This window comes from Pygoscelis adeliae, unplaced genomic scaffold (assembly GCF_000699105.1).
Source record: "Pygoscelis adeliae isolate BGI_AS28 unplaced genomic scaffold, ASM69910v1 Scaffold85, whole genome shotgun sequence".
NCBI classification, from domain to species: domain Eukaryota; kingdom Metazoa; phylum Chordata; class Aves; order Sphenisciformes; family Spheniscidae; genus Pygoscelis; species Pygoscelis adeliae.
In genome coordinates this window covers 429,912-457,797 of record NW_008824900.1, presented here as the reverse complement: position 1 = coordinate 457,797, position 27,886 = coordinate 429,912, and the positions used below count along the sequence as shown (strand labels likewise).

At 50.7% G+C, this 27,886-nt stretch overlaps 1 protein-coding gene across 3 annotated transcripts in view; it reads right to left on the bottom strand.

The window, feature by feature from the left end:
* Positions 1-490: 490 nt before the first annotated feature.
* The window catches only part of MGRN1 (mahogunin ring finger 1, E3 ubiquitin protein ligase), a 46,204-nt gene continuing 18,808 nt past the window's right edge, over positions 491-27,886 (bottom strand). Inside the window, exons 4-16 of one of the 3 annotated variants that reach the window (XM_009324682.1) lie at positions 25,386-25,503; positions 21,326-21,392; positions 18,234-18,286; positions 16,383-16,430; positions 11,896-11,964; positions 9,349-9,508; positions 7,438-7,547; positions 6,436-6,501; positions 3,628-3,851; positions 2,558-2,681; positions 1,967-2,012; positions 1,207-1,314; positions 491-547 (exon numbers count right to left, since the gene is read on the bottom strand). In XM_009324682.1, the coding sequence (XP_009322957.1) occupies positions 507-547; positions 1,207-1,314; positions 1,967-2,012; positions 2,558-2,681; positions 3,628-3,851; positions 6,436-6,501; positions 7,438-7,547; positions 9,349-9,508; positions 11,896-11,964; positions 16,383-16,430; positions 18,234-18,286; positions 21,326-21,392; positions 25,386-25,503 (1,234 nt within the window). In that variant the 3' untranslated portion in view covers positions 491-506. The remainder of the gene's footprint in view (positions 548-1,206; positions 1,315-1,966; positions 2,013-2,557; positions 2,682-3,627; positions 3,852-6,435; positions 6,502-7,437; positions 7,548-9,348; positions 9,509-11,895; positions 11,965-16,382; positions 16,431-18,233; positions 18,287-21,325; positions 21,393-25,385; positions 25,504-27,886) is intronic. The other 2 variants (XM_009324683.1, XM_009324684.1) reach the window with 2 other exon arrangements.

Below are 27,886 nucleotides of genomic sequence, written 5' to 3'. Positions count from 1 at the left end.
ACCCCCCGCCACCCCCTCCTCCCCAGGACTGACCGCAGGAGACAGGGCTGGAGCCCGCGAGCTCCGTCCCCTCTGCCCCTGCTAAGATGCAGGTTCGGCAAGCGCCGGGAGTGGGACACGGGAGACGAAGGGGACACGCTATCTGCCACCAGCCTGGGAGAAGCCAGCAGACGTTCATGGTGCCCACCAGGCAGCAGAGCCCTCACCCAGGAGCCCAGCAGAAGCTGGTGGGGAGGGCCAGGGTTTCCGCCGCCCTGCCTGGGGTCCTGGCACTCGGGGACAGCAGGGACCCCTGCGGCGTGCAGGGATGCTGGTGCCAGGAATGGGAACGGAGCCAGGACAGAGCCAGCAGTGCAAGGCTGGTTGGTTTGTTGCCCCCTCCTTCCCTACCCCGACGGCCAGGATCAGTCCCATCCCCGCTCTCTCCCGGCTGCCGGCCTTCCCAGGAGAGGTCCTGCTGCCCCACACAACAGCGATGCGTAAGAAGAACGAGAAGACGTACCAGCTTACTCCTCTATACCAATAGAGCAGGAATCGGGACCCAGTGCTGCCCAAGACAGGAGGGAGGAAGGCAGACAGAGAGGGAAGGAGACATTAGAGAGGTACTCAGAACAGACTGCGACTCTACGGAAGAAAACAGGCTGCAACGACAACAGTCGGGGATGAGGAGAGCCGCAGCGTCCCACGGCCGCGCTTGCCAGCAAAGCACAACCCCCCCCCGCCACGACACCGCCCCGCGGCAGAGGGGTGCCCGCTGCCCCCCACACTGGCTCAGTCTCCCAGAAGCCGGCCCAGATGGTTCCCCTCCCTCGGCCGAAAGCAGGAGCGCCGTTTGGGGGCAGGCAGGGGAGGCCACTGTCACGTAAACTGCCACCGAGCGGCCGCAGCCCGGAGAGGAGAAAGGAGGGGAAGGACAGAGACAAAAGGGTGAGGGAGGAGGAGAGAGAAGGGGAGGGCAAGTTACCTCTGTGTTAGCCCCCCTCGCCCACAGCTCGCTCTGCCCACTGGGAGGAAGCGGGAGCCCGTGCTCCGGGCAGGTGCGTTCCTGTCCCGTCCCAAGGCTGCAGCACGCCGCCCCGGGTGGGGAGGCTGCCCGCGGCCAGGCACACAGTCCACAACCCCCCCGGGCCCCGCGGCGCCTCGAACCGGAGCCGCGAGCGCAGCAGGTCGGCACTGTGCCTTCGACCCCAACGGGGCGGCCATTACCTGGCAGATAGACGTCTACCGGAGGGTTGCTCTCCGACTGCGTCAGGCTTCTGTGCTCGCCGCAGCTGCCGTCCTGCAGGACGTCTTCGACGGAGGGCGGGCGGCTACCTAGAACCAGACGAGAGCGCAGCCCCTCAGTCCCCAGCCCAGCCCTGCAGGGGCACGCAGCCAGGAGGATGGGTTGAGATCTTCCACGTGAGGAAGCTCCCCGGGCCCCCCCAGCCCCGCAGAGGTCTCAGGGAAGCCGGTCAGACTGGCCCAGGTCACAGTGCCGAAGGGCCACCTCTTCATATGCAGGCTCATGCCCCAAAACGCACCCAGCACTCCTCTCTCACCCCGTCCTCATGCCCTCTGGATGCTGACTGAGCACCAGAGACCCATCCCAAAGACATGGGGCACATCCTGCGTGCCCAGTACCGTGGCCATGCTCTCACCAGGACCACAGTGGTGCACGCAGCCATCTCCCCCTCAGCCGTGCGAGGAGACAGCCCATGGCACGGAAAGCTCTACTTGTGTAAAGCTTACAGCAAGGAGCGATGCTTGGCAAATAAACCGGGGACATTTGTTGGTTTTGTTCCCCCACTCCCCAGAAGAAACCCTGGCACCTTTCTCTGGTGAAGCACAGCAGCTCAGAGATGGACTTTGGGGGCTGGATGTTTCTGAACTCCTATGTTCATTCCCCAGCTGTCCCCATCCCACCACAGCAGACCTGGACACCAAGACGAGGTCTGGCCGCCCCCCCGGCCGAGTGTACACCTACCCTGCTGCAGGGACGAGGCCTCCTCGATCTCTTCCCCTGCCACGCTCTGTAAGGAGGAACAGCACAGGTTACTTCTGCAGGCTGGAGGCCTTTGCTGAGCTTGTCTCCTGCTCTGGCTTTCTCCAGAGAGCTGCGCTCGGGGCCAGGACTTGCTTCAGAGAGGGAGCAGGGGGCCACCCACCAGCGCTGTGGCACCACGGGCCGGGATGGAGGGGTTTCACAGGCAACGGCAGCGGGTGCTGGCAGCCCAGCAAGGCCCAGCTTCCACCCGTGCCCCAAACACTGCTGGGCTCGCCCAGCAAGCTGGGGGAAGGCCAGCTCTGACATGGCTCCAGCCGAGTGGCTTTCAAACGCCCCAGCTCCCAAAGGGGTGTTAGGGGCACAGGGAGAGGCTACGTCCTTCCCCGTGGAGCCCTACGGGTAAATAAAGGCAGCCGAGACTGTTGGCTCCAGGCTACTCGTGCTAACAAGCTCATCTTTACCCTGTCACTGAGGAAGCGATGGCCCTTCACGAGGCAGCTCCTGTGTCCCAGAAGAAGCCCCCCCAGAAGAGCTCTGGCTCAGAGCAGCTCCCCAGCAGAGCACACTTACTTCTGGAGAGCTGGTCTCTCTCAGGACCAGCTCACCCCCGCTCAGTGCTGGCTGTGAGTCAGAGTCCTCGGAGAGCTTCTCTTCATCCTCCTCATGGATTGGGGACGAGGGAGACCGTAGTGTGCTGCGGCAAGAGAAACTCCATTTGCAAGGAGCTGCAGTGCTGCCAGCACTGCGGGCCCTGGCGGACTTGGCGGCAGCAGCTCAAGTTGTCACCACCCCTGCCCTGTCCCTCCACCAGCAGCATAAGCCAACACGCATGAGCAGGAGCTCAAACTATTGAGCTAAATTCACTAGGGCCCTCCAGTATTGGCCACACGGAGAACAGCAGCAGTTTCTGGGACAGAGCCAAGCGGGGCAGAGCTTCAGCACAGTAACACAACTTGGGCAAATCTGCCTTTGCACGGAAAGCAAGCGGCCCAGATCCCACCCTGCTCCTCACACCTTCAGGGGCTCCCTCCCCAGGGGGAAATTTGGAATGGAGCACAGTGAGGAGTGCCAGGAACAAACCCAGTCCGACCCCATCTGTACGGCCCCGCAAGGGACACGTGAAGGGCACCTGCGGTGGGCTGCCCACTCCACAGCATCCACACCTACATCCTCCGTCACAAGACCACTAGAGGAGGCTTCAGACAGCAACTAAAGGATATCACTCAGCATTTTGTGCTCTGAAATTCAGGTCACTTCTCTCCCCATTCTTTTGCTCCTGGGGAACTCCATGGAAAGCTGAAATCCAACAAGGTTTGGATGTCAAATGCAGATTGAGGAACTAACTGCATTGGAAAGGAGACATTTCCATCCAAAGTTTGGGTAAGATCCCCTTGTTAAAAATCCCCTTTCTTGTGGTGACAAAGCCAGCCCTTAGGAGACATAAGCTGGTCACCTCAGGCTGAACGCAGGGGCGGTGTCTCAGTTCCCTCACTGGCATGAGTACCTGCTGGCCTCCTAAAATTCTGAGTTAGCAGTGCTACGCATGGGACCAGCCAGAGCCCTCTCCTGGCTCCCAGTGCATGTGGCCACAAGCCCTCAGGGCTTGCAAGAGGAGTGGACCCCTCCGTCCTCATGCTGACCTATCTGGAGACTTGCTCCGCTTGCCCTTTTGGTGGCTGCTCTCCACGGCTCTGTCCATCCCAACAAGCGGTCGGCTCGCAGGCGGCATCCCATCCACCACGCCAGAGTAGTTGATTTCGTCATACAGAGGAGCTGACGGGATGGAGGGGGAAACAGAGCGAAGGCCATTCAGCGCTTCCAGCAAGGAAATGGGCTCGTAGCCCGGAGGGATGTTGTCAGAGCTCTGTGGGCAAGAAAGAGAAGGGCATGTTAAGAAAGCCTCAGCAGGCTGGAAGCCCCTCTAGGAAGGGGAGGCCCTGCTGCAACCCAGCCCTGCACCTCCCACACCGCGCTCCCAAGCAGCCCGTCCCCACAGCCACCTCTCCAGAGAGCCTCAGCCTCCTTCCCCTGCAACAGCCACACGCTCCCCCTTGGGTTGTAACCCTGATGGTCCAGGCAAGTTTCCAGAGCAATGCTTGAGAGACTGGGCATCTCAGCAAGCTGGAACATGGCTCGGCACCCCCCCGCCATACTAGGGAGCTCTTTGAAGAGCCAGACAGGAGGGTGAGAAAGCAGGTTCCTAACAAAGCTGCTATAAAACATGGGGTTTTTTTTCTCCTAGAAGTTGCTCTGATGGTTCAGAGACCTCTCCAGCTCGATAAGCACCGCACTTGTGCTTCCAGCCCTGGTACACGCAGCTGTTTCACGGCACCACCAGTGTCGCTAAGAGAGAGTCGAAGGAGGGGAGTACGTGTGCACCAGCTGAGAGCTGGTCCTCAGAGCCTACACCACTTCCACTTCTCCCATGGTCTCGGTCCTCTCAGCTGCTAACGCTGGCTCTCTGCATACTCGCCTCTGCTAAAAGGTAGGAAAGGGATCACAGAACCACTGACCCTGTAAGGTAGGAGGGCAAAACTGCACCACTTCCCATTCCCTCTGTAACTCACTAAGCTGCCAGTCAAAGGGACCCTTGCAAAGCCATTAAGCCAACACTGGTTTAACTCCAAAAATCCTCCTGATCCTAAAGGTCCTGTGGACTCGGCGACAAATACGGTTTATGCTGCAACCCAGTAGGCCACAGGCAGTTCAGCCCAGCCCGCTGCAAACAAAAGAGGCAAGACTGCAGCAGTCCAGGCTTACATTAAATTGAGCTGTTTCAGCCCTGTATCCTCAGGGAAGTGGTTCTGTGTTGTACCTAAGATGGTGTGTTGCTGCTAAGCCTGGCCATGAACTCCCATAGCTTCTCTGTGCCTGATCTCCCACTCACACAGCTGCAGACGAGCCTGCCCAGCAACCTGTTGCAACACAGTCATTAATTTGGTGTGAGTTGATGGCTGAACTGCCTCACTTGTGGTCACAGAAGGAGCTAGATCTGACGGGGAAGAAAGAATGAGTGGCACCTGGGGTCAAGCATCAACCCACATCCCCTAAGTATCCGTCTTGTGATGGTTATGAGCTTGCGATGAAGACCACAGCTGGTGATTGCAAGATAATCAAGTCAGCTGAATGGAATCGGTTCACAGTTGCTGCCAGCACTGCCCCAAGCAGTGGGGCCAAATGCCATGTCCAAGAAAACATTTCATTTCCAGACAGCAGCTCAGAGGTGCTGTTTTGTGGACAGAAAAATCAGGGAGACGAAACCCCCTGGCTCATGTTTGGGACATTTTCTCCTGGATGTGTAGACCAAGGCCTGAGGGTTCAGAGGCTGTTCATTTTGGTTCGCTGCGGTGAAAGCTCAGGTACTGCGGCACAGCTCAGAGGCTGGAGGAGGATTTCTCAGCCAGTGGCTACAACACCCTCACTGCAAGCTACTGAGCTTTCAAACAACCCTAAGAGACACCGCTCTCTCCTGGGACACTTACCACTACACCACCCACAGAGCCCACTGCTCCAGCAGGAGCACTGCTAGTCACTGTAAGAGGCTTGCAGAGAGCCAGGGTCATGCCAAGCTTGCAATAGCCTCATTACCTGAACCCAGCCTCAGGTTTTCTCCAGACCTGGCGAGCACGGCAAGCCGCATTCCTCATAAGGCCGAGCATCTAGGCCGGCCTGAGCAAAAGAAAACTGCAGCCTCCTTGATACCAATGACAGCTGTAGCTGCATTTGATGAGAGTACGCAAAGGCGGCACAAACAGACTCTTCCTGGCCTGGGGGCCTCCCTCACCTTTCCCCTTCCTGGCTCCTGGTCCCCCACAATTGCCATTCATGCTGCCCCCAGCACGGCGTTCCAGTTACACACTCTCACACCAACTTGGAGAGGCCCCAACAAAACAAGCTCCATCCTTCCTGTTTCTTTAAAAGCAAAAGAGCCCATTGCAGCCAGTGTTCCTGAATGCAAGACCTGGTCCAACTGTGCCTAGCGGTCTACCTCTACATCCCAGCACCGGGGTGGAAACCACAAGAAGATGTGCCCACGTCAAACTGCCAAGGGGATGAGACAAGTGCAAGGAAGCTTTTGGGTGAGCCAAGGGGACAGCAGCTTGCCCACAGTCCTACAAAGCTATGAAAACGTCTTGGCCGGGAACTATAAAGCAGCCAGGCTCAGGACCTGGGGACAGTCCCTGAGTCAGCATCAGATCCCTGTGGCAAGCTGCTTCCATCTTGCTTATTCCTCCGCACGCAAACCGGGGAGGTTAGTGATCGTCCGTGCAGGGTGTGAGCATCTCACCGTTAACATGGAGGCAGTACGTGGAGCGTCGCAGCCTGTGCAGGGGCACAAGTCAAACCCAGCGTGTTAGCAAGCCCTCGCATGTGTGACACTTCCACGTGCTAGTGACACTGCTGGCAAAGAATTGCCGTAGGAGCCAAATACAACCAAGTCCACTTACTGTTTCCCTTCTAGGTTTCCTGCTGGGCAGGGAGACAGTGCTCACTTTAAGAGGTTTAAAAGGACACTGTCAAGAGAAAACCATGTTTTAAAGAAGTTGTTTCTTGAGGTTAGTGACACGAAGAGACACGCAGCATCTCCTCACCTCGCTCCAGGTGACAGCACCTGCTTCCTCTACACACCACGCTCTGCTTCACAACAACCCTTGGGGTTTCTCCCCTGCCCTATTTCTTAGCCCCAGTTGAAGGCAGCAGGGCTACAATGCTGCAGAGGACAGATGGATAAAACCAGGCTTTTTCTGTGACAATATCTTTCTGTTCCCACGAAAGTCTGTAAGAAGATCTAGATGCAGATCTCCCTTCTCCTCACTCTTCTCTCGTGTCTCGCCGGAGCCAGCTGTGCAACAGCACTGCTCAATGAGCTGCTGCCCTCACCACACCGGGGATGTGCAACCAGGCCCCAAGGCCACCAGCACCACACTTTCCATCCCACGCTCCTTCAGCTGCCCTGCCGAGACCCCGATCACTCAGGGAGGCTGGCACAAAGAGGCCTTTCTGGTACCATGCTAGGAACCCCGATGCCGAGGGCATTTCATCAGAGCGTGGTGCCACACAGAGGTGCGTGCAAGTCAAACTGTAAACCCCCCCCATTTTCCCAGCTCCCATACTGTCATGCCCAGAGTCTGCCACTTTTCTGCTGGGACAGACCCCAAGAAACCTCCTCAGACTGAGGTTTCTGTGGATTTGTTTCCTCCAAAAGACAGGAGGGCACTTGTCTAAAACCAGTCGTGTTACTAATCCACGAGAGGAGAGATCCTGGCTGTCTAGCAGGGTTGACAAGGGAGGCTGCACTGCTCACGAAGACCTCGCTCCAAGGCCTGAGTGCACCTCCTGAGGTCCCAGGGACGCCAGCCATCAGGCTGAGCAACTCATGCATGCACAAGCTGCCCACTCAGGCTGAGACCAGCGCCCAGGCTTTGTACATGGGGTTGCGAGGTACTTACAGAGTGCTCATCATGGTCAACACTCTGTGCCAAGACAGGGCTGAATGACACTGGCGACAGAGCCCCCGGCTTCTTCCTCACAGCCCGGATCTGCAGCAGGGCACGGAAGGCTAGGAGAGAACAGCAGGCAGGTGACCGCACGGCCAAACAGGACCAGGCCATGCCAGACATGTGCCGGAGCAACTCAGCTTGCCACAGACATGCCGTCGGCACGGGGGAACTCCCCATGTGCATGGGGAGCAGGACCATAGAGCACAACAAAGCCAAGCGCTATGGTCTGGCTTCTAGCTGATCGGTCTATACTGGGGAGAGATCTGCTGGCCAAAAAAGTCTGGGTACACGTAGGCCTTGCAGAGAACAGGCGTTGCCTGTGCCGGTACAGTCATGTACAGAGGTGCTTCAGGCCTGATACTGTACAACACAGTAAGAAAAACATGAGCTCGGCCTTGGGCAGCACACTGCAAGCTACAGAATGGTGGGGGACCTCATTCAAAACCACTCTGGGTTAATTCAGACCCCACAAGTCTCAGCCCCGGGGACCAGCTGGTGCTGGAAGCATCGCTCCTGCCATCAGCTGCTCACTCACTGGCCAGCACTATGGTGGGGAGAGGCTCTGTAACAGCTGCAAACCCAGCCAGAGGGTTAGTGCTGAACTCCTGTCTCCAGCACAGCGATCCCTTGGTCCTCCCACCACAACAGCTTTGATCTCCACTCCCTGCCCACAGTCCCATTTTCTATCTGCAGATCTTTAATATTGTTAGTTCCTCTGTGCCAAGGGCGCGTATGAATGAGCCAGACATCTGTTCTGATGCAGCTGTAAGAACTTGCTCATACATAAGGAAAAGCCCAGGCATTTCTAGTTGCACCCAGCTGCTTGCAAGATCAGCCTAGAGCCAGAAGACAGAGGTGCAAATCTATCCTCACTGCCTCTGCACTCCCCAGAAGCAGATTCCCAGGAAGTCTGACATGGGGGCACTTTCCAAACAAATACAGCCTACTCCGCTGCTGCATGCAGATGAGATAATGCTGTTCCTGTGTTTTAAGTTGTGCTACTTATAGTCAAAGTCGTCAGGCACTTCCTCTGATAAGATCTTGCTTTTGGTTACTGCATCTTTGCCAAGTTTGATCTGTTTAGACTTAATTTCTCAGGCCAAACATCTGTTTTAGGCTCTTTTTTCTTTTCCTGAGAAGTATCAATTAGAAACAATCAAATAACCTCATAGACCAAGCACAGGGTAAAACACATGATCTGCCTATTCCAGCAAAAACACAGGCATTTTCTCAAGAGACTCCTATGCCTCTGTGCTTTTGAGAAAAGACATGGAATTCAGCAAGTGCTGCCTGATTGTCAGAACGGGTATTTCATTTTTTCCATCTTTTGGGAGCTGAGCAATGCAGGGGTTAAGCAGACCCTCCTAACTGTCCTGGCACAACGAAGGACTCCAAATTGACTGTTATCTCATCTCTGCCTCCCTGGTGAAGTCAAAGTAAGGTTGTCAGAGGGAAATAAAATCATGCAAAGTACTTGGGCAGCCCTCCGGTGGGGCTGGCTGCTGTCTCAGTCAGATACTCTCAAGATAAAGCTTCTACGTCCCCTCCTTTGGGGGATTTTCCATCTTCTTCACCAAAACACGACGACTGCCTACATGGCACAGCTCAGAGCACCTGCACCTTCAGATCCATCCCTGAGAGAGGGCCAGTGGTCAGGGAGGCACTGGACAAAGGGCCGTTCTCCCATGTGCTCTCCTCCTTCCCTGTCCGAGGACAGTTATTTTAGGTGCCAGGAATCTCCAGGGGCCAGTTTGATGCTGAGCCTTGGGGTGGGGTACATGCTCCGTCTCACAGCCTGTACTGACTTAACAGGAGCCCAGGAGGAAGAAGGATGCCCCTGTTTCCTGGGCACATACTCACGCAGCCTGCAGATGGGGCAGTTGTTGGCCTGGTAGCGCAGGGTATCAGCGCAGGAATTGCACAGACAGAGGTGTCTGCAGGGCAGAATGAGGGTGTCGCGGAGGTCCGACAGGCAAACTACACACTCGTTGCTGTTGTCGCTGTTCTCGTCATCTGAAGGCTGCAATGAGAGGCAAGACGTTGGCATGCGAATGGATAGGACCACGTCAAACTGCCAAGGGACTCTGAAGCCTGGGGAAATTTCTCACCCAAAAGTCTGTGAGAGAGCTGGCTTCCCCTTTCCGCAGCTCTCAGCGGGGGTTTCTCAAGGAGAGCAAGCTCCAGCCCACACAGCCCTGCTACATACACTCCTTCCTCTCGGGGCTCTGCTCTGAGCTCACTAAAAGCCAGAGACCAGGGCACTGTCCTGTGAATTCACGGCATAGCTGTCCCTCCCCAGAGCTAGGCTGTGTGCAGAGGGGAGCCCCTTTGGGGTAGGAATCCCCTCAGCTGAGGGGGACCAAGAACAAGCTCCTGCCTGCCAGCCTGGTGGCTCCCAGGGTCAGCAGGGAAGCGGGCTCTCTGGCAGTCCAGCCTTTCTGCCCCATGTCCACAGAGAGAGAGCAGCCCCAGAAGGAGCTGCTTGCTGACTGTGGCAGGCAGCAGGTCAGGCTGGCCTCGGGCTGGACACAAGGAGGCACTCCAGCCATCTCTAGCTCAGTTTCCACAGGTCCTCTGAACAAGTGATGGAATGAGTGGTTCTCCTGCCACAACACCTTCACCAGTCTCCTGTGCTGGCACAAGCTTTGATGCAGCTGAAGGAGAACCAGCCTGAGATGCTCACCTCTACACCTGGATGCTCACAGCTACCCCGGTAAAAAGGTCAGTGTGAACCCATTCAACGTGAACATGCATCACACTAGTCTTTTTGTCACTCAGAGCCCCACAAATTGGATTAGAGCCACCAAGCAAGCTGTTGCTGGGAGGAGAAACCCACTCTCCAACCATAAGAGCTCTCTTCACTGATACCCAAGAACCCCACAGTCTCCCCACCGATGCCACAGAAGTTATGCCAGAGCCCACCAAACTGATGACCCAGCATGGGCCGCCCTCCACCTTCGCCTGTTCCCACTTCTCGAGGCCCCTTTGGTCACCGGGGCTAACACATACCAGACCATGGGCAACCTTGGTGTAAACTGCAATACACAGCATCTGCTGCTGCCACAGCCACACCCAGCTTCCTGACCATGCCAGCAAAAGGCTGCAAGCCTGCCTGCCCCATCACATGCACTCCTCATCTATTTTGGGAGGTAGGGAGGGCAGGCTTTTTGCTTTCCCATTCATATGATTTGCTAAGTATAGTAGGAAGAACAAAAATGGCCCCAGGCCACTTGTCTGATGGGCCACAAATGTGTGATTGCTGGATCAAAAGAATCATCACAAGACCCAGGAGGACACAAACAGAAGCCTTCAATCCCCTTAAAGAGATCCTGTGCAAGAAAAATCTTTGAAAAGACTTCTCCCTCCTGCCTCTTCAGGTGTAACCTGTTGGCACAGGCAGTCAGAGATCACAGGATGCTTTGGGCAGGACACTGCATTGCTTGGAGAGGAAATCCTGCTTGTCTTGCTCTTTGGCTACTCCTCTGTTTGCAAACCATGCACTACACACACCAGAGCGGTCTGATCCTGAGGCCAGCACTTGGTACACTCTGCAGCCCAGGTGGCAGCAAAGGGCTAAAGCAAGCATAAAGCAGTCACATAATCTGCATGGAGCTGTGCAGCAAGCCGGGATTCAGCAGAAGCTCCTGCCTAAAGGTGGGCAATGTTTCTGGTTGATGCATTTGCATATACATCCCTTAGTGATGCTGTGCTCCCTCTTGCTGGGGAATGCAGGCTGCTCTCTGGACACTGGCTAGCCCTAGAGAACTCAGTTCCCTGCAATGTTATGGGAACACGCAGTCCCCCCATTAAAAAAAAAGAACAACACATCACCCACCCCCCAACAAACAGGAGACAATGAAGGAGCCACAGGAGCAAAGCACAGACACAACAGGCACAAGTGCATTGACTGCAGAGAGGCAGTGAGATGGCGTGGGCACCAGAGGGAAGATTTCAGGGGAGCCTGGGAGGCAATGCTCATTTACATTCAATGAGGAAAAAAAGATACTCTTGGTTGTGCAAACTGGGAAACACCTAGACTGGCCAGCAGCCTCAGGGCACCGAGAGCAGCAGCTAACACTGGCCCACTGTCTCTACAAGCCCTAAAGATCAGTGCTCTGCCCCATGGGGCACTGATATCCTTCTCTCCCAGCAATTCCAGCCCCAGGGAATACCCTCAAGAGCCTCATGCTACCTAAAATTATCTCAGCACAACTCCACTGATTGTTTGGGCCTTACAACGAGAACCTGCCATCCCTGGGCTTCTTCAGTGCCTGCACACAGACTTGACAGTCATTCTGGGAAGCATCTCCACATTGCCCTGCCAAGCCCCATAGTTAAGCTCAAAAGCAGAAGGTGCAGGCTGGAAACCCACAGCTCAGGGAGCAGGAGCCTCCTGAGAACCTTTACCTTGGTCTCCTGGTTGTTTTTGTTCTCGATGCCATAGATCTCCTGAAGCAGATAGCTCACCCGGTCAACCTAGGGAAGAAGACAACAGTTGGAGTGCCAGCTGCTCTGTCATTGCTGCTTCGCGATCACCTCCCTGTCTCAAAATGTCCATGGCAGCCGGCTCCCCTAGAGCCACACAAAAAAATTAACAGAAGCAAATATTGCAAAGGATAGCTGGGAGAAGGAGTCTCTCCTTGCTCAAAAAGTGGTGCCCGTCCTGTCTGGTCTAAGCAGGGAGCCCATCTGATCACTGTTGTCACTATCAAAATCATCTAAAAACTCTGCTTGTCTCAGAGATCAAGAGGGAACAGGCACCCATAGCTCAAATAAGCCAGAGGCAATCAGCCTTCAACAGGCCTTTCCTTCTGTGAAGTACTGCTTAACTTTATCCAAGATGAACTTCCACCCATCTTTGTAACCTCAGCAGAGGTGCTGTGCCAACAGCTCGTTACTGGCACATCAATGGCTGCACATCACTTCCCTGTTCATCACCTAGGAGCATAAGGTCAAGCTACTGAAGAGAGACAAACCATCTCCCTTAGCATGAGAAGCACTCAAGGGACAACATTAGCGCAGTGTCATTTATTACCACCTCCAGGCCCTTGGTGGCATCTCTAAATTGGGGTGTGTGGTGGCAGAAAGTGCTCCAGGCACAGTGGAAGTTGCTCACAGCCCCAAACCTGGGATGTACTCCTCAGAGCGATACCTTTATGCAAACACTGGCAGCTGCCTGCAAACTCCCCCGAGCAACTGAATTAAAGCACTCAGGCAAGAAAGGCTGATGGTTCAAGTCCCAGCAAGGCAAGCCCCTTCTGCACTGTGGGGTGTTCTCCCTCGTTCCCTAGCTCACCCAGCAAGTACAGCACGAGACTCTTACAGCCGTGAGGAGCAGCCTCTACAAGGATGCACAAAGATACTGGTCCCTCAAGATATGGTGCTACACAACAGCCTCCCCAGAGCAGGGCGTGTTCCTCCGCACAAAACCCCGCAACAGGTCGAATGGTGAAGGGGTTGCAAGGTATCAAACTGACACATCTCGCAAATAGGGGAAGGAAACGCTTTCTTGCCATCTTCAGTAACCGTCCAGTTGACACCATGCAGTGAAGCCAAGCCACCAGGAGCCCAGTGCTTCAACAGCTCCTCAGTCCCACGGCTTTTGGCATTTCCATGTGTAATCGGCCTCTCTCCTCTCCTTTTGTCCAGCCAGGTGCTCAGAAGAGCACTGGCTTTGCCATGGGATTTCAGTGCTGCAGAAGATGTCACATGCCAAGATGGAGGCAGGAGCTAGTTATATCCACTGTTCGCCAGTGTAGAAATGCACTGAGCTGGGATGCAGCAGCTTTAACAAACTAATTCCAGAGTCTACCCGTTTAACTCAGCGTGCAGCTTACAATCTGTTCTAGGCCTGCATTTCACAGCAATGAGGTCAGCTGTTGGACTGCTGAGCAAAATCCTCTGCAGCGGCTCACAACTCACCCAGGAAGTTTGGGAACAATTACATGGGAGATGTCCTTTTGTAACTTGACATTTCAAAGAGAGCCTTGTTACAGCATCCTGACTCCTCGGAGGATCATGATGAGTGACAGCGAGTGCAGAAGTGGACAGCTCAAAGCAAAGAAGAGGTCAGGAAGGAAGAGACCAAAGCCTCTGCAGGAGCCTGCATTCATTTTAACTGCTTGCCTCTAAAAATCCCGAGAAGCTCATGTCCCAATAGAAAAAGGGTGAGCAGTGCAACGTGGCTCTTACTAGAAAGATCTCTAGGTTTTAAAAGAGGAGGAGTAAATAAGAAGGAGTAGGTGATTGTACACAATGCAGTCCTTCACCTTCATCACGCTTCTCCGACCCATCCCGCACCACATCATCCTTCCAAAGGCTTCTGTTGCTATATACAGCCTCAGCTGATGCACACAGGAGCCACCAGCCAAGTCCAGGTCATGTTTTTCTGCTGATCCATCTGTTTGCATTCATCCATCTTGAATTTCTTTAAACATGTTGGTACATATACTATAACTGATCTCAGCTGAGAGAACAAAGCAGTTCAGCTCATTAGCTGCTGCTTCCTGCTCCCAAAAAGCTTTAGAGATCGATGCACACAAAAGGTACCTGGGAATCCTGGCAATGGCAAGGAGGGGAGGGCAAAAGAAAAGCAGTGATGGGGAAGAATGTTCAATGTCATACTGCAGACATATACTCTATACCTCTGCTCTATGCTCTTATGGGTGCGGATGCTATCTCAGTTTCAGTGGCACATGTGTTCTTCTAGAAAGAGCTTTCTTCTATTTTAAAAGCCATGAGAGAGAGAACACATAAGCATTACATTTTACAAACTGCCAATAAAAAAAATACCCACAACCAAACACTGAGTGGGAAGGTTACATGCTCTGCCAGTAAAGACAGACAAGCACACACTGTTTCACTGCAGGAGTCAGCTAACCATACTGTGGTAGGGTGGGAACTTCCCTAGAGAGCACTTCCAGCAAGACAGCCCTCCATTTGGGGAGTCTGGAGTGCTGAATGGAGAATGGTACCCACTGCACTAGCGTGCGCAGTAACCCAATACCGACTCAGAGAGCTCACAGCCATGTAAGCACCGTTTTTAAACAAACAAACAAACAAATTTTTAAAAATCCCCCCGAAAACTCACAAGCAAGATAAATGAGCGGCTTCTCCTCAGCTCATGAATGCTCTTCTCCGATCAGAAGAATATGTGAGAAAGAGGCACCGATGGCATCGCACTGCTCTGCTCCCACAGCGCTCAGGCAGCCTCTTCCAGCACAGCGCACGAGCTCTCCCTTCACAGGCATGGCTCTTCTGGATGTTCCCACTACAAACCTGCCTTCGCACACTCTATGGACTCCTTTCCGGAACAGTCTCTGGCTGTCTCTGTTAAAAATACTTGTGGGACCCAGACTGATCAACTAGCCAGGAGGTCATGCTGCAACACAGCCAAGTTAAGCACCAAGGAAGGGAGGGGAACGCAGGTCAGTCTGGGACACACAGGGCTCAGAACGGACGTCAGGCTGGAGCGGCAAGTAACTCACCGCTAGCACCGGGATATAGCTCTGGCAGCGAGGGCTAATATTGCTGCCACTGGGCATGAGCAAGTCTGAAGGACAGGCCGTGAGTCTCTGCACAGCACTGGTGAGGCAGATAGTGAATTACTGAACGCAATTTTGATATGTGACTAACTGGTACTGTTTAGTGGCTCTTTTCTGACTTGGGGACTGGAAGGAACATCCTAGAGCAAAAAGTGTCTAATCAAGGCACTTAATGACCTTCTTGGTAGTGGAAGGCTTTTTAATTCAGATCAGAAAACCCTAGCCATCAATCACAAGCAGCTGAAGTCAAACACGTTTAAAGCAGAAAACACAGCACACATCTAAAGGTGAAGGGATCGACCACCAAGGTCTCATCTGTTTCTCCAAGACATTTCAAGCTGATCCTTGCAGCAGGATTACTACCAGATTTCCTTTCAGAAGCTGAAGTTCTTGGCAATCTTAGCAGTTTGCAGTTGCTTATGTATTTCTCTCTATGCAAGACCGGATGGAATTTCAATCCTGATAAGGCAGTGCACAGCTTCTGTGCATCACACCACACTGGGATGGGCTAAAAAAGGGCTACAGATCCCTAATGTTTCCCTGTTTGCCAGTCTCCCTTCTTCCCTTCCCCTCATAATGCGTGCAGTCTGGTACATAAACAACAGCTTCAAAGCAAGACCGTTTCTGTGACTGCTCAAGTCCCAGGATACTTGTAGAAGACAGGAAAGATGAGCCAAAAGGTCTCAGTCCCTGAGGCTGCTCCAAAGATACCATGGGCACAACAAGGAAGCTTGTGCAGGGAGAAGACCCTAATATCTTAACACACACGCATGTGGAAAGCTAACAGTTTTCAGCCTCCAGGTAGGACACGGGGAGCCTGCAAAGATATCCTTCCACACCACAAAACACAGAACCTCAGGAGATCAGGCAGTGTTGATGAACAGATGTGCTTCACGCTACTTAACGCACACAGCACCTAAGCTCACTTACGCAAACCTAATTTACTTGCACCTCTGCAGACATGGAAGCATCAGTACTGTGGGTTGTCTAGGGGCTCTGCCAGTTTTGTATTCAAGCGCCAAATGCCAGCAAGGCAGGAACGCATAGGGAAGACTGGATCTATACATAGTGCCTGCCTCCCAGAGAAGCACAAAAGACCTGCACCATTGTTCTGCCAGTCCCATGCTGCCATATTTGGTCCCCCAACACACATCTGGCTGTGCAACAACCCACCCGACATTAAGGGTTGCCAGCAGCTCACTGCCTTTGCTTGTGATATCTGAGCTAACAAGGTGAGATCTCAGGCTCTCGGTGAACTAACACTGAAGCTTCCCACTGGGTACAGTCGGGCACCTGCAGGACACCAGCAAATGTCTTTAATCAAGCAGTAGACAGGAAACAGGTACTTACAATCTGCTTCTGTTTTAACGGCTTCACGGAAAAACTGCCATCAACGTGCTAGCAGGAAAAAAGGAAATATATTAAACAGCTGAAGTGCACAAATTAAGAGTAAAACAGACTTTTTAAAACAGACTCAAGCCACTTTCCAATCTCACGAGACAGAAATTTCCAAAGCTTCACTTCTGCCCTCATGCTAATACATTCCCAATACGTGTGCATCTTCCTGCTTTCCATAAGGTGCTATTATCAAGTGCTGGCCACAGGATGCTAGAACGGGAAGCTGGGACAAATCCAGGTCCAAGCGAGAGCTCTACTCCCTGACCACTGAGGCTGGGCTTACTGCAACAGCGCTATGTTTGGATACTTGGAAAACAGCAACTAGACACACTCCTTTGTAAGTAAAAATCATACTCGCATCATCAGATCCAAAGCCTAACCTGAACCTAGCTACAACCAAAAAGCTATGAAGGCAATCGCCAGTGGAGCACAGGTGAGTCTCACAGATGAGGAAGGCAAACGTGTGAAATATTTCAAAATCAGGCTGTAACACTCAGGAAGCTGGTGGTCTCATCTATTTTTCTCTCCTCAGAAATGGTTGATCATTCATTTTGCAAGGCTAGGGGGTCTCCATCTACAGCACAACTCAAACACTACAGCGTTCCCCAAGGACCCACGGCCCACGCTGTCCTCTCCCAGGTGCTGCTGAACAATGACTGAGGGATACAACTGTGTTTTGTTTTTCCAGACCAGCTGGAGGAGGAAACTGGAAGAATAACATCCCTGCCCTAGTCCCAGGGGTGCTGCAGCTGCCCATCTCATTTCTGACAGATCTCTAATTGCCAGGAATAGAACTACCTACCGAGCCAGTGCTCAGAGAAGCCTTTCTAACACAGGAAAACTCATTTTCTTCACATACTAAGCCCATCAAAAAAGCAACCTAGAACACTTAGAGCATCTTCCAGCCACAGGGCTTCCTTAGGACTGACTGTGCTTCCCATGCCCTCTGACTCAGCTTGTCACCATCCACATTATCCACCTAGGAGGAACAGAGTAAGACCTGTCAACTTGCTCAAGGATACGGCAGGAACCAAGCAGATTGAGAAGTCAGTCCACGTGCCAGCCTGGAAGCGGGGAATTTCTAACAGCACAGCGTTGATGCTGCTCCCCTCTACGTGCCCAGTTCTGCTCCAGCATCTCTTGCCTCACCTTAGCATGTCACTACAAGTATCACTTGTCCAGGATATGTGTCTGCAGTATTACCACAACCAGACACAACATGGTGCGGTTATGGATCTTGCAACTGTTTTCAAGGCCCAGTTATCATGGGAAGAGAGCCTGTTATCAAGGCTTGTGCATACAGCTTGGCTTAGCCTTACTATGTAGGCAGCGGTCAGCTACCTCAAACATGCCACCTAAAAGTAGCGGAGCTCAAAGTCTTTATGCAAGATGTATCCTAATTCTTTAAAAGGGCTTGGTGCTACATGTAAACTAAGGCCAAACAATGGTGCAACAGGGTCTGGACACAGCAGATCCAGTTCTGCAAAGAGAGCACGGGGCCCTGGAAAACTGCACGGTAGCAGCCACGGTCGACACCTTCCACCTTCAAACACGACAGCCACTGAGGCACACCCTCTCCCCACCCACAGGAAACACCAGCTACAATTAGCTGAGTGACCAGTTCTGGTGCAAATGATAATTACAGGCTGCAAGCAAATTATTTGTACTACAATAGCACTCGGGAACTCCAGTCATGGGCCAGGACTCCACTGTGATAAGTGTTACATAAATACAAACTAATGACCCATGGAAATGTTTACATATACAAGGACAGGGACAGAGAGGAAAAAATAACCCATTTACCTTTTCAAATGCAGCCAGAAGAACATGGGCATGACCCGTCACCTCAACCACCACTGCAAAAAGAGGAAGAGCAGTCCTGGTTAAACCTTGAAAACAGCACAAGCATAAAACTACCATAAGCTGAATTTTAGTCCGTTTATAATTTCTAAACCACCACCTGTTCTATTTTCATCTCCTCTTGCAATTTAAAACTTTTCTTATCTTGTCATTAGGTTGGTTCATCTCACGTTCCTGCGGAGCAAGAACAAAACCCTGCTGGGCTCTGTGGTGGGCCATACACAGGCATGCCTTCACTATCTTGGGTGCTCTGAACTATCCCACTTTGTTTTCAGAGGTTGGAAAGGGAAAGTAAAACAAAGAGCTCAGTAGGATTCTGCTCTCCCCTCAAATTCCTGTTCTTAATTAGCCGAATTTATCACAGAGATTAATAAATCCATCTGGTTTAACAGCAGTTGTCAGTAATTCCAGCCCTGGTACTTATCACTATTTCACTCTAATCCGACATGCTTATAAAACATTTATTTCTCACACCAATTTTGGACACTGAAACATCTCTGTGCAGTTCTCTGATTTTTTTTCCCCAAAGACAAACATCACGCCTTCCCTCTTCCAAACTCAGGGATTCCTCTTAATCCAATAGCATTGAGAAGGGGCTGTCAGAAGTTTCTGTACTGCATTTGTGGCTCCCTCAGCAAATACAGAATAGAGGAAGCCGAGGTACAACCCCAGTCTCTCTGGCTCAAGACTCTAAGGTTCTGTTCAGCTCCAACTGGTTGGACCCTTTTACTTAATCACGTTCAGACTCATCATATGGAAATGGGAGACAGAGATCATGGGGGAGTCGCCGAGGGAAGGGAAGGCACGGAACCACCTTGCCCTGCCTGGACCGACGAGTACCCGGGCTGTGCTCAGCACATGCAGAAGAGCTGGCAGACACTACTATCAGCTCTGTGCCAGAAAGTTAACAGCTGAAGGAAGCAAATCCTGTGTTGTCTAAAAGGCAGAGGAGCTCAAGAGCTTCTTTTGGGCCCCCTCAACACAGAGACAACAAGAGGAACCATTCACTGGACTACAGCACAGCGACCACGTTTGGAAACAGCAATATGTGGGAGAAGAGAGTCCGTGCCTGCAGATTTGCTGGGTAACGGAGATTGGTCATGGCAATTTGGGTGCAATCAGGAACGTAATGGCATGCAGAAAAGAGGGCTAAAACTGGGAATTCATCTGCTTGCTCCAGCCACTGCCAGCCAAGAGCAAGGCTGTTCTACCTCACTCTGTAAATGAAACTCAGGTCCCTCCCTGCAGTTTGAATAGCCAAGTAGGAGATAACAGGTATCGCTTCCCTTCATATCCTCCGTGGCATTCAAGCAGCGTGAGCGGCTGGAGCTGTGCGACCCGTTCTGTGCGGCACCTTCCCTCCCCTAAGGGTCTCTGTACGTTTCCCTGAGAGCATTCCCGCTGGCAGGAATGGAGGAGGGCTAACACTGCAAGCTCACATTCTTCAAGGCACGCAAACATCTCCTGGCAGAATTCCGTCCAAACCAACATCTTGCTGACTGCTATTTTAATTTGCCATTCAATTTTATTTAACACAACAAGTTACAGGCCAGCTGTAATTTTCCAGGTGCTCCAAACACACAAGGCCAGCTCCTTCCAGTCCCATCAGTTAAAAAAGAACCAAAATACACAACAATTTCCTCAAATCTCGCTCAAGTGTCACAAATTTTTGTGCTGATATTCTTTCCAGGAGAGGATTTAAAAGCAATTGCCTTTCCAGGTTATTAAAATAGATGACGGTACGCTATTGGCTAAGACTGGGCATGGTATGTGCATACATGTATGCTTCCCATGCTGCCTCCTGTTCTATTTTTGGTCCTTCTAGGCATGCCCAACATTAGGAAGTACAAATACCTTGCCAAAAGCTCCATAAAGAGAGGAAGGTGTTTTATATTTATGGTCAGGAAATATACATATATGTCAATTTTACTAACGGTGCCTGAAATCACTAAAAATAGATGCACTTTAGAAGTAATTTCCTTTATGTTGCACTGTGCTTTGTTAGTCGCACTTTAAATTGGTTCATCCAGTTCTATTTCGCTCTGCCTGGAGGACTGTAAAATAACGCAGTGAGTTTCTGGGTTCTTTCACATCTACAACATAAGAAACTGAGCAAGTGACTGCACTAAACAATGCAATCAACAATGGATTTTTTTCCTTTCTAATTATTGTTAAATTTTGTACAAAACGTTACAAAACACAGAAGTGAAATGCTGGTCCTGCTGACCACAACAGCCCCCAATTTTAGAGAAAATGTGACTTTCTTGGGCCCTTTTCATTGCTGACGCTCAGAATGAGTGCAAACACACGGGGCCCAAAAGCACACACCCCCTAAGGAAAATACTGTGCAGGGTGAGTAACAATCTAAACATTTACCGGACTTCCCTCTCCAGAATGGCAACGTGCTTTAAAAATAATCGACAATATTATTTCTCATGAAAGGTTAGGCTCTTTTACTGTAACCATTTGGCACCCTTCAGAAAAAGCAGGAGAATTTTAAACTGCTGAATGAAGCTGTATTTGGTTGAACAGCGGCCTGAGCATTTTAAAGCCATTTCTTTTTCTCTGACCATTCCTAGGGGAAGGCCCACCCTACAGTTAGCTATAGCTTTTATGAAGACAACTTACCCCTCAAAGAGGGGGAAAAAGACCAACTCCCTCCTTGCCTTACAAACTGCAAATGCAAAACCCAAAGAGAAAGGAAGGGATTTGCTCCAATTTGTGCCTGGCATTGGTGGCAGAGCCAGGAGCTCTCCTAAACACTATTCCAACACTAAATGTCTGGCCATTTTTCCCGTAAAACTGGAGGCTATTTTAAAAGCATGTTTTTGTGTAAGAACCCGTGGTTATTTGGGCCCTTTTAATACAGGGAAGTTAAGGTGAACTCCTGAAATATTTTTATTCTGGAAAGGCTCCCCAGGCCTTTGCTACAAGCAAAATGTTTTCTTCATTGCAGAAGGAGGCCTGCCCTGAAGGAGTCACATAACCTCAAAGAGAGCTAGAAGAAGACCAAGGAAGCACACCACCATGCTTACCATCCCCTTCATCCACCACCGCTCGGATGACCACAGGGAACACACCACGATCCAAGTCAAAGTTCAGCTGAGGGAAAGAAACGAGATGAGGTTAGACAATTCACACCAGGCTTGCCTGAAGACAATGCTCGAGATAGCGTTAACATCAGAGGAATGAAGGCCCCTTCTGACGGGCCCCCAGTCCCTGGTCTCAAAAGGACACGACAGAGCAGAAGGATTTAAAATTCAGGCACCAACTTTCAAAGGGAGTCAACCAGAATAACTACAGCATATATACATTGACATGGCACTAAACACCAGCCGTGGCTAGCAAAGCAAAGGATCTCCATTTGAATTTTATATGGTATTTAATTCTCAGTAATTCATATATCCTAAAAGTCGCCTGAGTGATTTGTAGTAGGACAAGTTTCTCAAAATATATCTAGTGCCATAGTTTTGCTTGCGTATGGTAGGATATACCGGTTATAGCACAGCAGGACGCATTATGCTCCCTACACCACAAAAGAAACCCTGACTCTTGTATGAAGTTCTTGAAGACATAGAGAAAAATCTGTTAAACTTCAAGCTCACACAACACTTCAAGGAAACACCAGACTGATTTCCATCTCTTGGCATGTTATGAAATTCAGGTCATTGACCTTTTAATCGGCAAGAGTGAAAATTTAAGATCTCACTTGAGTGCAAGGAAAACAGACTCAATTTCTTCCTTTGCCCTGCACTTCATTAAAGCACTTCAAAAGCTCCACGTCATCTTACAAACGCAAGAAAAATGCAACCTTACAAACACTGTCCTATGCCAGGAACGGAAGTGGCTCAGAGACTGGATTTCTGGTGGTTTTGGTTAATTACTGACTTGGGGTTTTTTGTCTCATCTCTTGCCAAGAGAGAAAAAGATGTCATTTCACCATGGTGCTCCAGGTAGTCTGTTTTCAGTTCTCCAGTTAAAACTGAGACCCAATTCGAAGCGCCGCAGCACCGTTCAGGTAGTGCTTTGGGGCTTCCCTCACTTTCCCACAGCCCCAACATCATTTGCAGCGTGATTTTCTCCAGCCAGTCCCTCAAAAGATAAACTACCAAGATAGCCATTGGCATTGGCACAAACGGCAACCCAAAACACCCAGTCTGGAAGGAAGGTGACCCTCACCGTGAGCTGAAATGGTTCCTCCTCAAATAAATTACAACGTAAATGTTCATCCTGAAGTGAACGATAACTGTACACTGGGAGACGATATACCCTGGCAGCCAGCAGTCAAGTGTGCCATAGCCCATTAGCCACACGGCCGCGCCTCTGCCAAGAGCTGCAGGAACGCACTTCGGACTGCAGGAGCTCACCAACCTTCCACGGGAGGCGCAGGGGGGAGAGGGGATTGCAAGTCTGCTGCTCTTCTGTCCATAGCTGCACGCTCCTCGTGCAGGTTGCATGCCTTTGGGGCCACTCAGCTTCTGCAGTGCTTTCTAGAAGCAACTCTTAGCTGCGTAACAAAGCTTTGCACACACACATCCATTCAGATGTGCATACCTGATTCCGAATAGAAAGCATGCGCTGGAAGACCTTACGATTTGACCTAGCTAGTCTTCAGACATGAGGGATATTGATTTTCATCCTCTGTATGATGGTTTTACATTTCATTCCTCCTTTAAACTACCAGAATCTATTCTCTTTCCAAAACAGCAGAGTAACAGAGCGAACACAAAAATCTCATTTAACCTCTCAGTATTTGTTACAGAAGAAACTCATTGAGCCACTATTTTCCAGCTTGCATTTTTGAATCATTACGGCATGCCACAGAGGGAAAATTCATCGAGGACAATTGATTAAAATTGCTCAAAGGAGCTTATGGTTTTGCTTTGCTTCCTGCTCTGATTTATTACTGGACGACAACAGTTACTGTTTGTCCATTTGAAGGGAAAGTCACATCATAGAACTGTGGTTGCTTTACGATATAAAATTTTGCATTCTCAAACAAAAGGCCTCTTTAAAGGTCCATTTCACATTCATTTTTGGGGACCTGAAAACAACTGTCTCAACACAAGCCATACACTATAACTTGCAAGCAAACCAGTGTACTACGAAGACAAAGTAAACTTTTACAAAGCTTTCCACATAACAACCCAACATGACATTATTTTCCCTTCTGTTGGCCAGCCAAGAACTACATCATATGCGAGTATTACACTGAGCAAAAATATGAAGTAAATCTGGGTTTTCTGGACAACACCAATAACAAAGCTGGAAAGCAATCTGAAGCATGCAATTGTACACAGCTGAGTGATAACACTCTGCCAGCTGTCTCAGATAAAAGTGCTGCATTTCAGCGGCCAGTTAAGAAGATTTAGCCATATGCATTTTACTGGACTTGAGAGGACAAGGACTGATATGTACACAGAGCCGAAATGGGAGAAGAAACTCTTCCGAATCACAGTGCTTGTTCCACATTTTCTCCACAACCAGAGCTCCCAGTAACACCAATGAAAAAAGAGGAGACAGAGGATGCAGCAGAATCAAGCGAAGAGAGCTAGAAGCTTACTTTTCCACAGCATCTCTCCCTTTAAGCTGTCAAAAGGACATGACTTTAGTACTCGAGTTAAAACCCTGCTGGCAGGAACAAAAGTGAAAATTAAGCTTCTCAATTCTTTAAGAAGAAAGGGATCTGAGCTCCTACTTTCCAGCTCTCAGACGACAGAAGGGATTGAAAAGCAGCTCTTCCAGGCTTTTGTAGGCTGAACTTGTGAAATCATATATTGGCAGAGAAGCCAAGACATCAGGAGACCAGACTCCGCAGGCTCTTGGTAACTGCCACGGCATTTGTTAAGGCACAGGACTGATTATAGTTATAACTATAACTTCAAGACAATAGCTATTCAATCTTTTCAAAATACATGAAAGATTGCTTTTTTCCTTTCTTTTTTTTGTTTCTTTTTTCTTTTCTTTCTTTTTTTTTTAAATAGGTAGAGTTATCTACCAGGGTTCACATACACAGTACTCTTACACAGGCTTGGGTCAGGAAATGAACACTGTATCAGTGTTAACCTGGGAGAGGGGTCCACAGAAACAAATGCGTTAGCAGTAGCTACAGACCAACTCCTCTGCATCAGAAATCTCTTATGGCAATTCTGCACAGAGCAGGGGAAAGACCAAGGTGTCCCTGCCCTGCACCACGTGCAGGGGAAGCCCTTGGGCCAAAGCTCAGAGGCTCAAGAAGCAGAGAGTTACTGCCTGGGTTGGAATTTTGCAAAGATAGCAAAATTAATAGGACTCCACAGGTCTTGCTATGTAGTAAAAGCCAGAGAACTTAATTAAAACCAAGCCCTCGTCTGTTTGCAGTTATGGGTTAAACTAAAAGGAGGAAGGCATTCCCTTATTCCACATTAATGCACCAGTGTGAGTCTGCCCCAGAAGGGAGAGTATCCCCCCACAACACCATACTGCTAGAGTGGCCCTTAAACAGAGCAGGACTCTTCTAGAGCAGTGGTCTCCAAACTATTTTGACTATTCATCCCATCAGTAAAAAATTTTGAGCACATACTCCCAATATATGTATATTTATTATTAATAAGATATATACACGTACTACTGAAGTTCTTCCCGCACCCCAATGAATTGTCGTGCATGCACCCCACTTTAGAGACCACTGTTGTAGAGTATCAGCCAAAAAATCAAAACCAAAAAGCCACCAAAACAGAGAGATCAAGACAGACATTTGTTCCCACAAGCTGGCAGGGAGAGGAAGGCTAAGGAGTGGTGGGTTCCTCCGGGAAGAGCTCCAGTGCCAATCTCTGCAGTCCCCCTCCTACACCAGATGTGGGGATGCCAGCTGATCAGTGATATCAGAAGTTGCTTCTCTGGGTTTCTTCCCTGTTTGCCTGATCTACCTGCCAAGTTCTCATACAGTGTTCGTGCCTGCTCCTCCCAGGGCCCCATTCGTCTCATACCCACAAAACATGCCACGGCAGCTGGGAGAGGGTGTCTTCCAGCCATAACTTCATGGCACTAAATGGAATCCAGTGCTTCTGGGACAACTGGGTTGTGGAAAGAAGGGGACACTGAGAAGAGGCTTACCTCATCATCCTTCCAGTCTGAGAAATCAATCTTGAAGGAAGGCAGGGAGAATTGCTGGCTTACCCCTCTCTTGTAATGAACCGTCTCCGACTGCAGAGAGGGATTCTTTGTGCTGTATCTGAAGAAAGGGGGGAAAAAGAAAACTTGCTGCAACAAATGATTGCTCTCTGCTAGGCTCTCATTCATTCACGCCTGTCCGCCTTTCAGGAATCACAAGTGGCAGCTCTAAGAGGCAGAGCTGGCAGGGGCTGGCAGCCATTCAGTGGGGATACAAAAAGGGAAGGGAAAGGTCAAAGCAAGAAGGTGAGCAGAGGGAAGGGAAAGCAGCGCAGACAGGCAAGGTCTGATTGGATCCATACTGACCTGCCTGGAAACACGGGGTGTCAGAGGAGTACAGTGGAGTGCGGGCAGCCTGGCAAAGGCTAGCTCACTAAATCCGGGGCCTAGACAACGCTGGCTTTCAGCCCAGCACACAGTCTTAATATCTGCAGAAAACCCAGGAAGAACGAGCAATGATCTAACAATGGCAACACACAACCCAACACGGCGCCGAAAGCTCTCCGGTGCCTCCGCGGGACAGCTCTGCAGTGAGAAACGCTGCTTGGCTCGCCATCATCCTGGTAAGCAAGAGCCATTCCAATTCACTCCTCTATTCCTCATGTGCTTCCCCAGAGGTGTTGCAGGGCTACCAACACCACCAGAGAGACACCAACTAGTCCTCCACGCCGGCCACCTAGAGAAGAGTCACAATTCTTCCCCTGTCTCAAGGCCTGGCACTAAAACGCCAGCACTGACAAGCTGGGATGAACACCTCTGGAATGGGACCATAGCTACCATCCACCATCTTCTGCACCCAGAGCCCACCCAGCGCTGTCTGCCCCAAGAGAGACGTTTCACTGCCCACTGACCGGCCCTATGGATGGCGTGATTCACAGTGGGCTACAGTGGCAAAACAGGATCAAGAAGTTTTCACCCCTTTTTGGAGGGTGATTTCTGAGCTGGATGTGCACAGCCTCTCGCTATGCCACTTCTAGCAGAGGAGAGGAGGCAGCGAACTGCAAAGCAGAGTGGGAATATCTGAAGCTGTTTTTACCACCAAAGCCTTTGCTGTCAAGCTACCAACTGCGTATTCAGAGCATGTTGACAAACCAGAGAGAAAGTGAGAGATCCCTTGCCCAAGAGGCTTACACTGCAGAAACAACCACCTCCCTTGACACAGTGACGAGACAGGTCTAGCTCCAGCTCTACAAGAAAGACTTTAACAGTCGGTCACAGTAATGGGATGTTATCTCTTCTGCACACTAATCATCACTTCCTAAGCAGAGCTTCACACGGTGAGACTGCAAGAGCACTGGCCTCCAGCCACTGCGCACTGAACAGCTACAAGCTCGAAGCCTTGTTTACTGTTCAAACTTGATTGCCACGGTTCTTGATCAACCAGACAGCCTGGGGACAGGCTCCAGGGACAGGTGTCACATTAGCACCAGGAACTCTCGGCTGAGTTTTTCCTTAATTCAGCTTGGGATATCACACAGGTTTCCCTGACAACCAGCTCCTCGGATTTTGCTGATTCCATTTCTCAAAGAATAACACGGGCAGTACTACGGCCAGCCCTGCGGAGGAGACACCACCAGAGGAGATCAAGGCATTTGATGTGGCTGATTCAGTACAGAGCCCTATCAAGCAGAGCAGTTAACAGACTGTGCACAGAGGCAAAGAAAAGAGAATCCTTGCTTGAAAAACAAGATTCTGTACTTTTGAGGACATTCAGCTGTTCGGAAACACAGACACAGCTTACAAATCATCAGGTATGTAAGCAAAGGTTGGAAAGCTCCAAGTTCCTTCGGCCTAACTACAACTTTGTGGAGGAGTGCAGCACACCAGAAGGGGATGGCAATACAAAGCTTTTCTATATCCGAGGTAATGCCTTCTGGGTTCTGTAAGCAAGGAACAAGAGGGCTGGGCAGCTTACTTCCAGGGGGGGTGAAGCAAAAACCATGGGAAAAACCCAAGGTGCAGAGTCAAGCAAGAACTGCAGAACTGAGCATCACACCAGAGATGCAAAGACTGGGCTGGGGGATGGCAGAGGTGACATGCCTGAACCTTAGAACTCAGCTTTAAGCGATGCTGTGGAAACTTTACACTCAAGAGCTATAGCTCTGACAGCTGCCTGCTGCCAGAGTGCAAGAGCCTGCAGAGACAGCAGGCTGTCCCCCGGGACTTGGGCCAGCCAGCACTGTAACACAGAGCCCTTGAAGCACGATGATTAGGATGCATTTTGCAGCTGAAGGTATAAGAACCTGGATACCAGAGATGATGAATATTTATTTATTCCTCTCAAACCCAAGGAGGAAAAACCAGGCTCCCCACTGGCATGAACTGCTGCCTTTCTCTGGAAAGCTAGTATAGTTCCTGCACCCTCTGAGGATCCAGAAGGCTTATCAAGTGTCACAAGATCCATGTTAAATTCTGGAAGGCTGTGATGAAGGCCAGGTTCACCA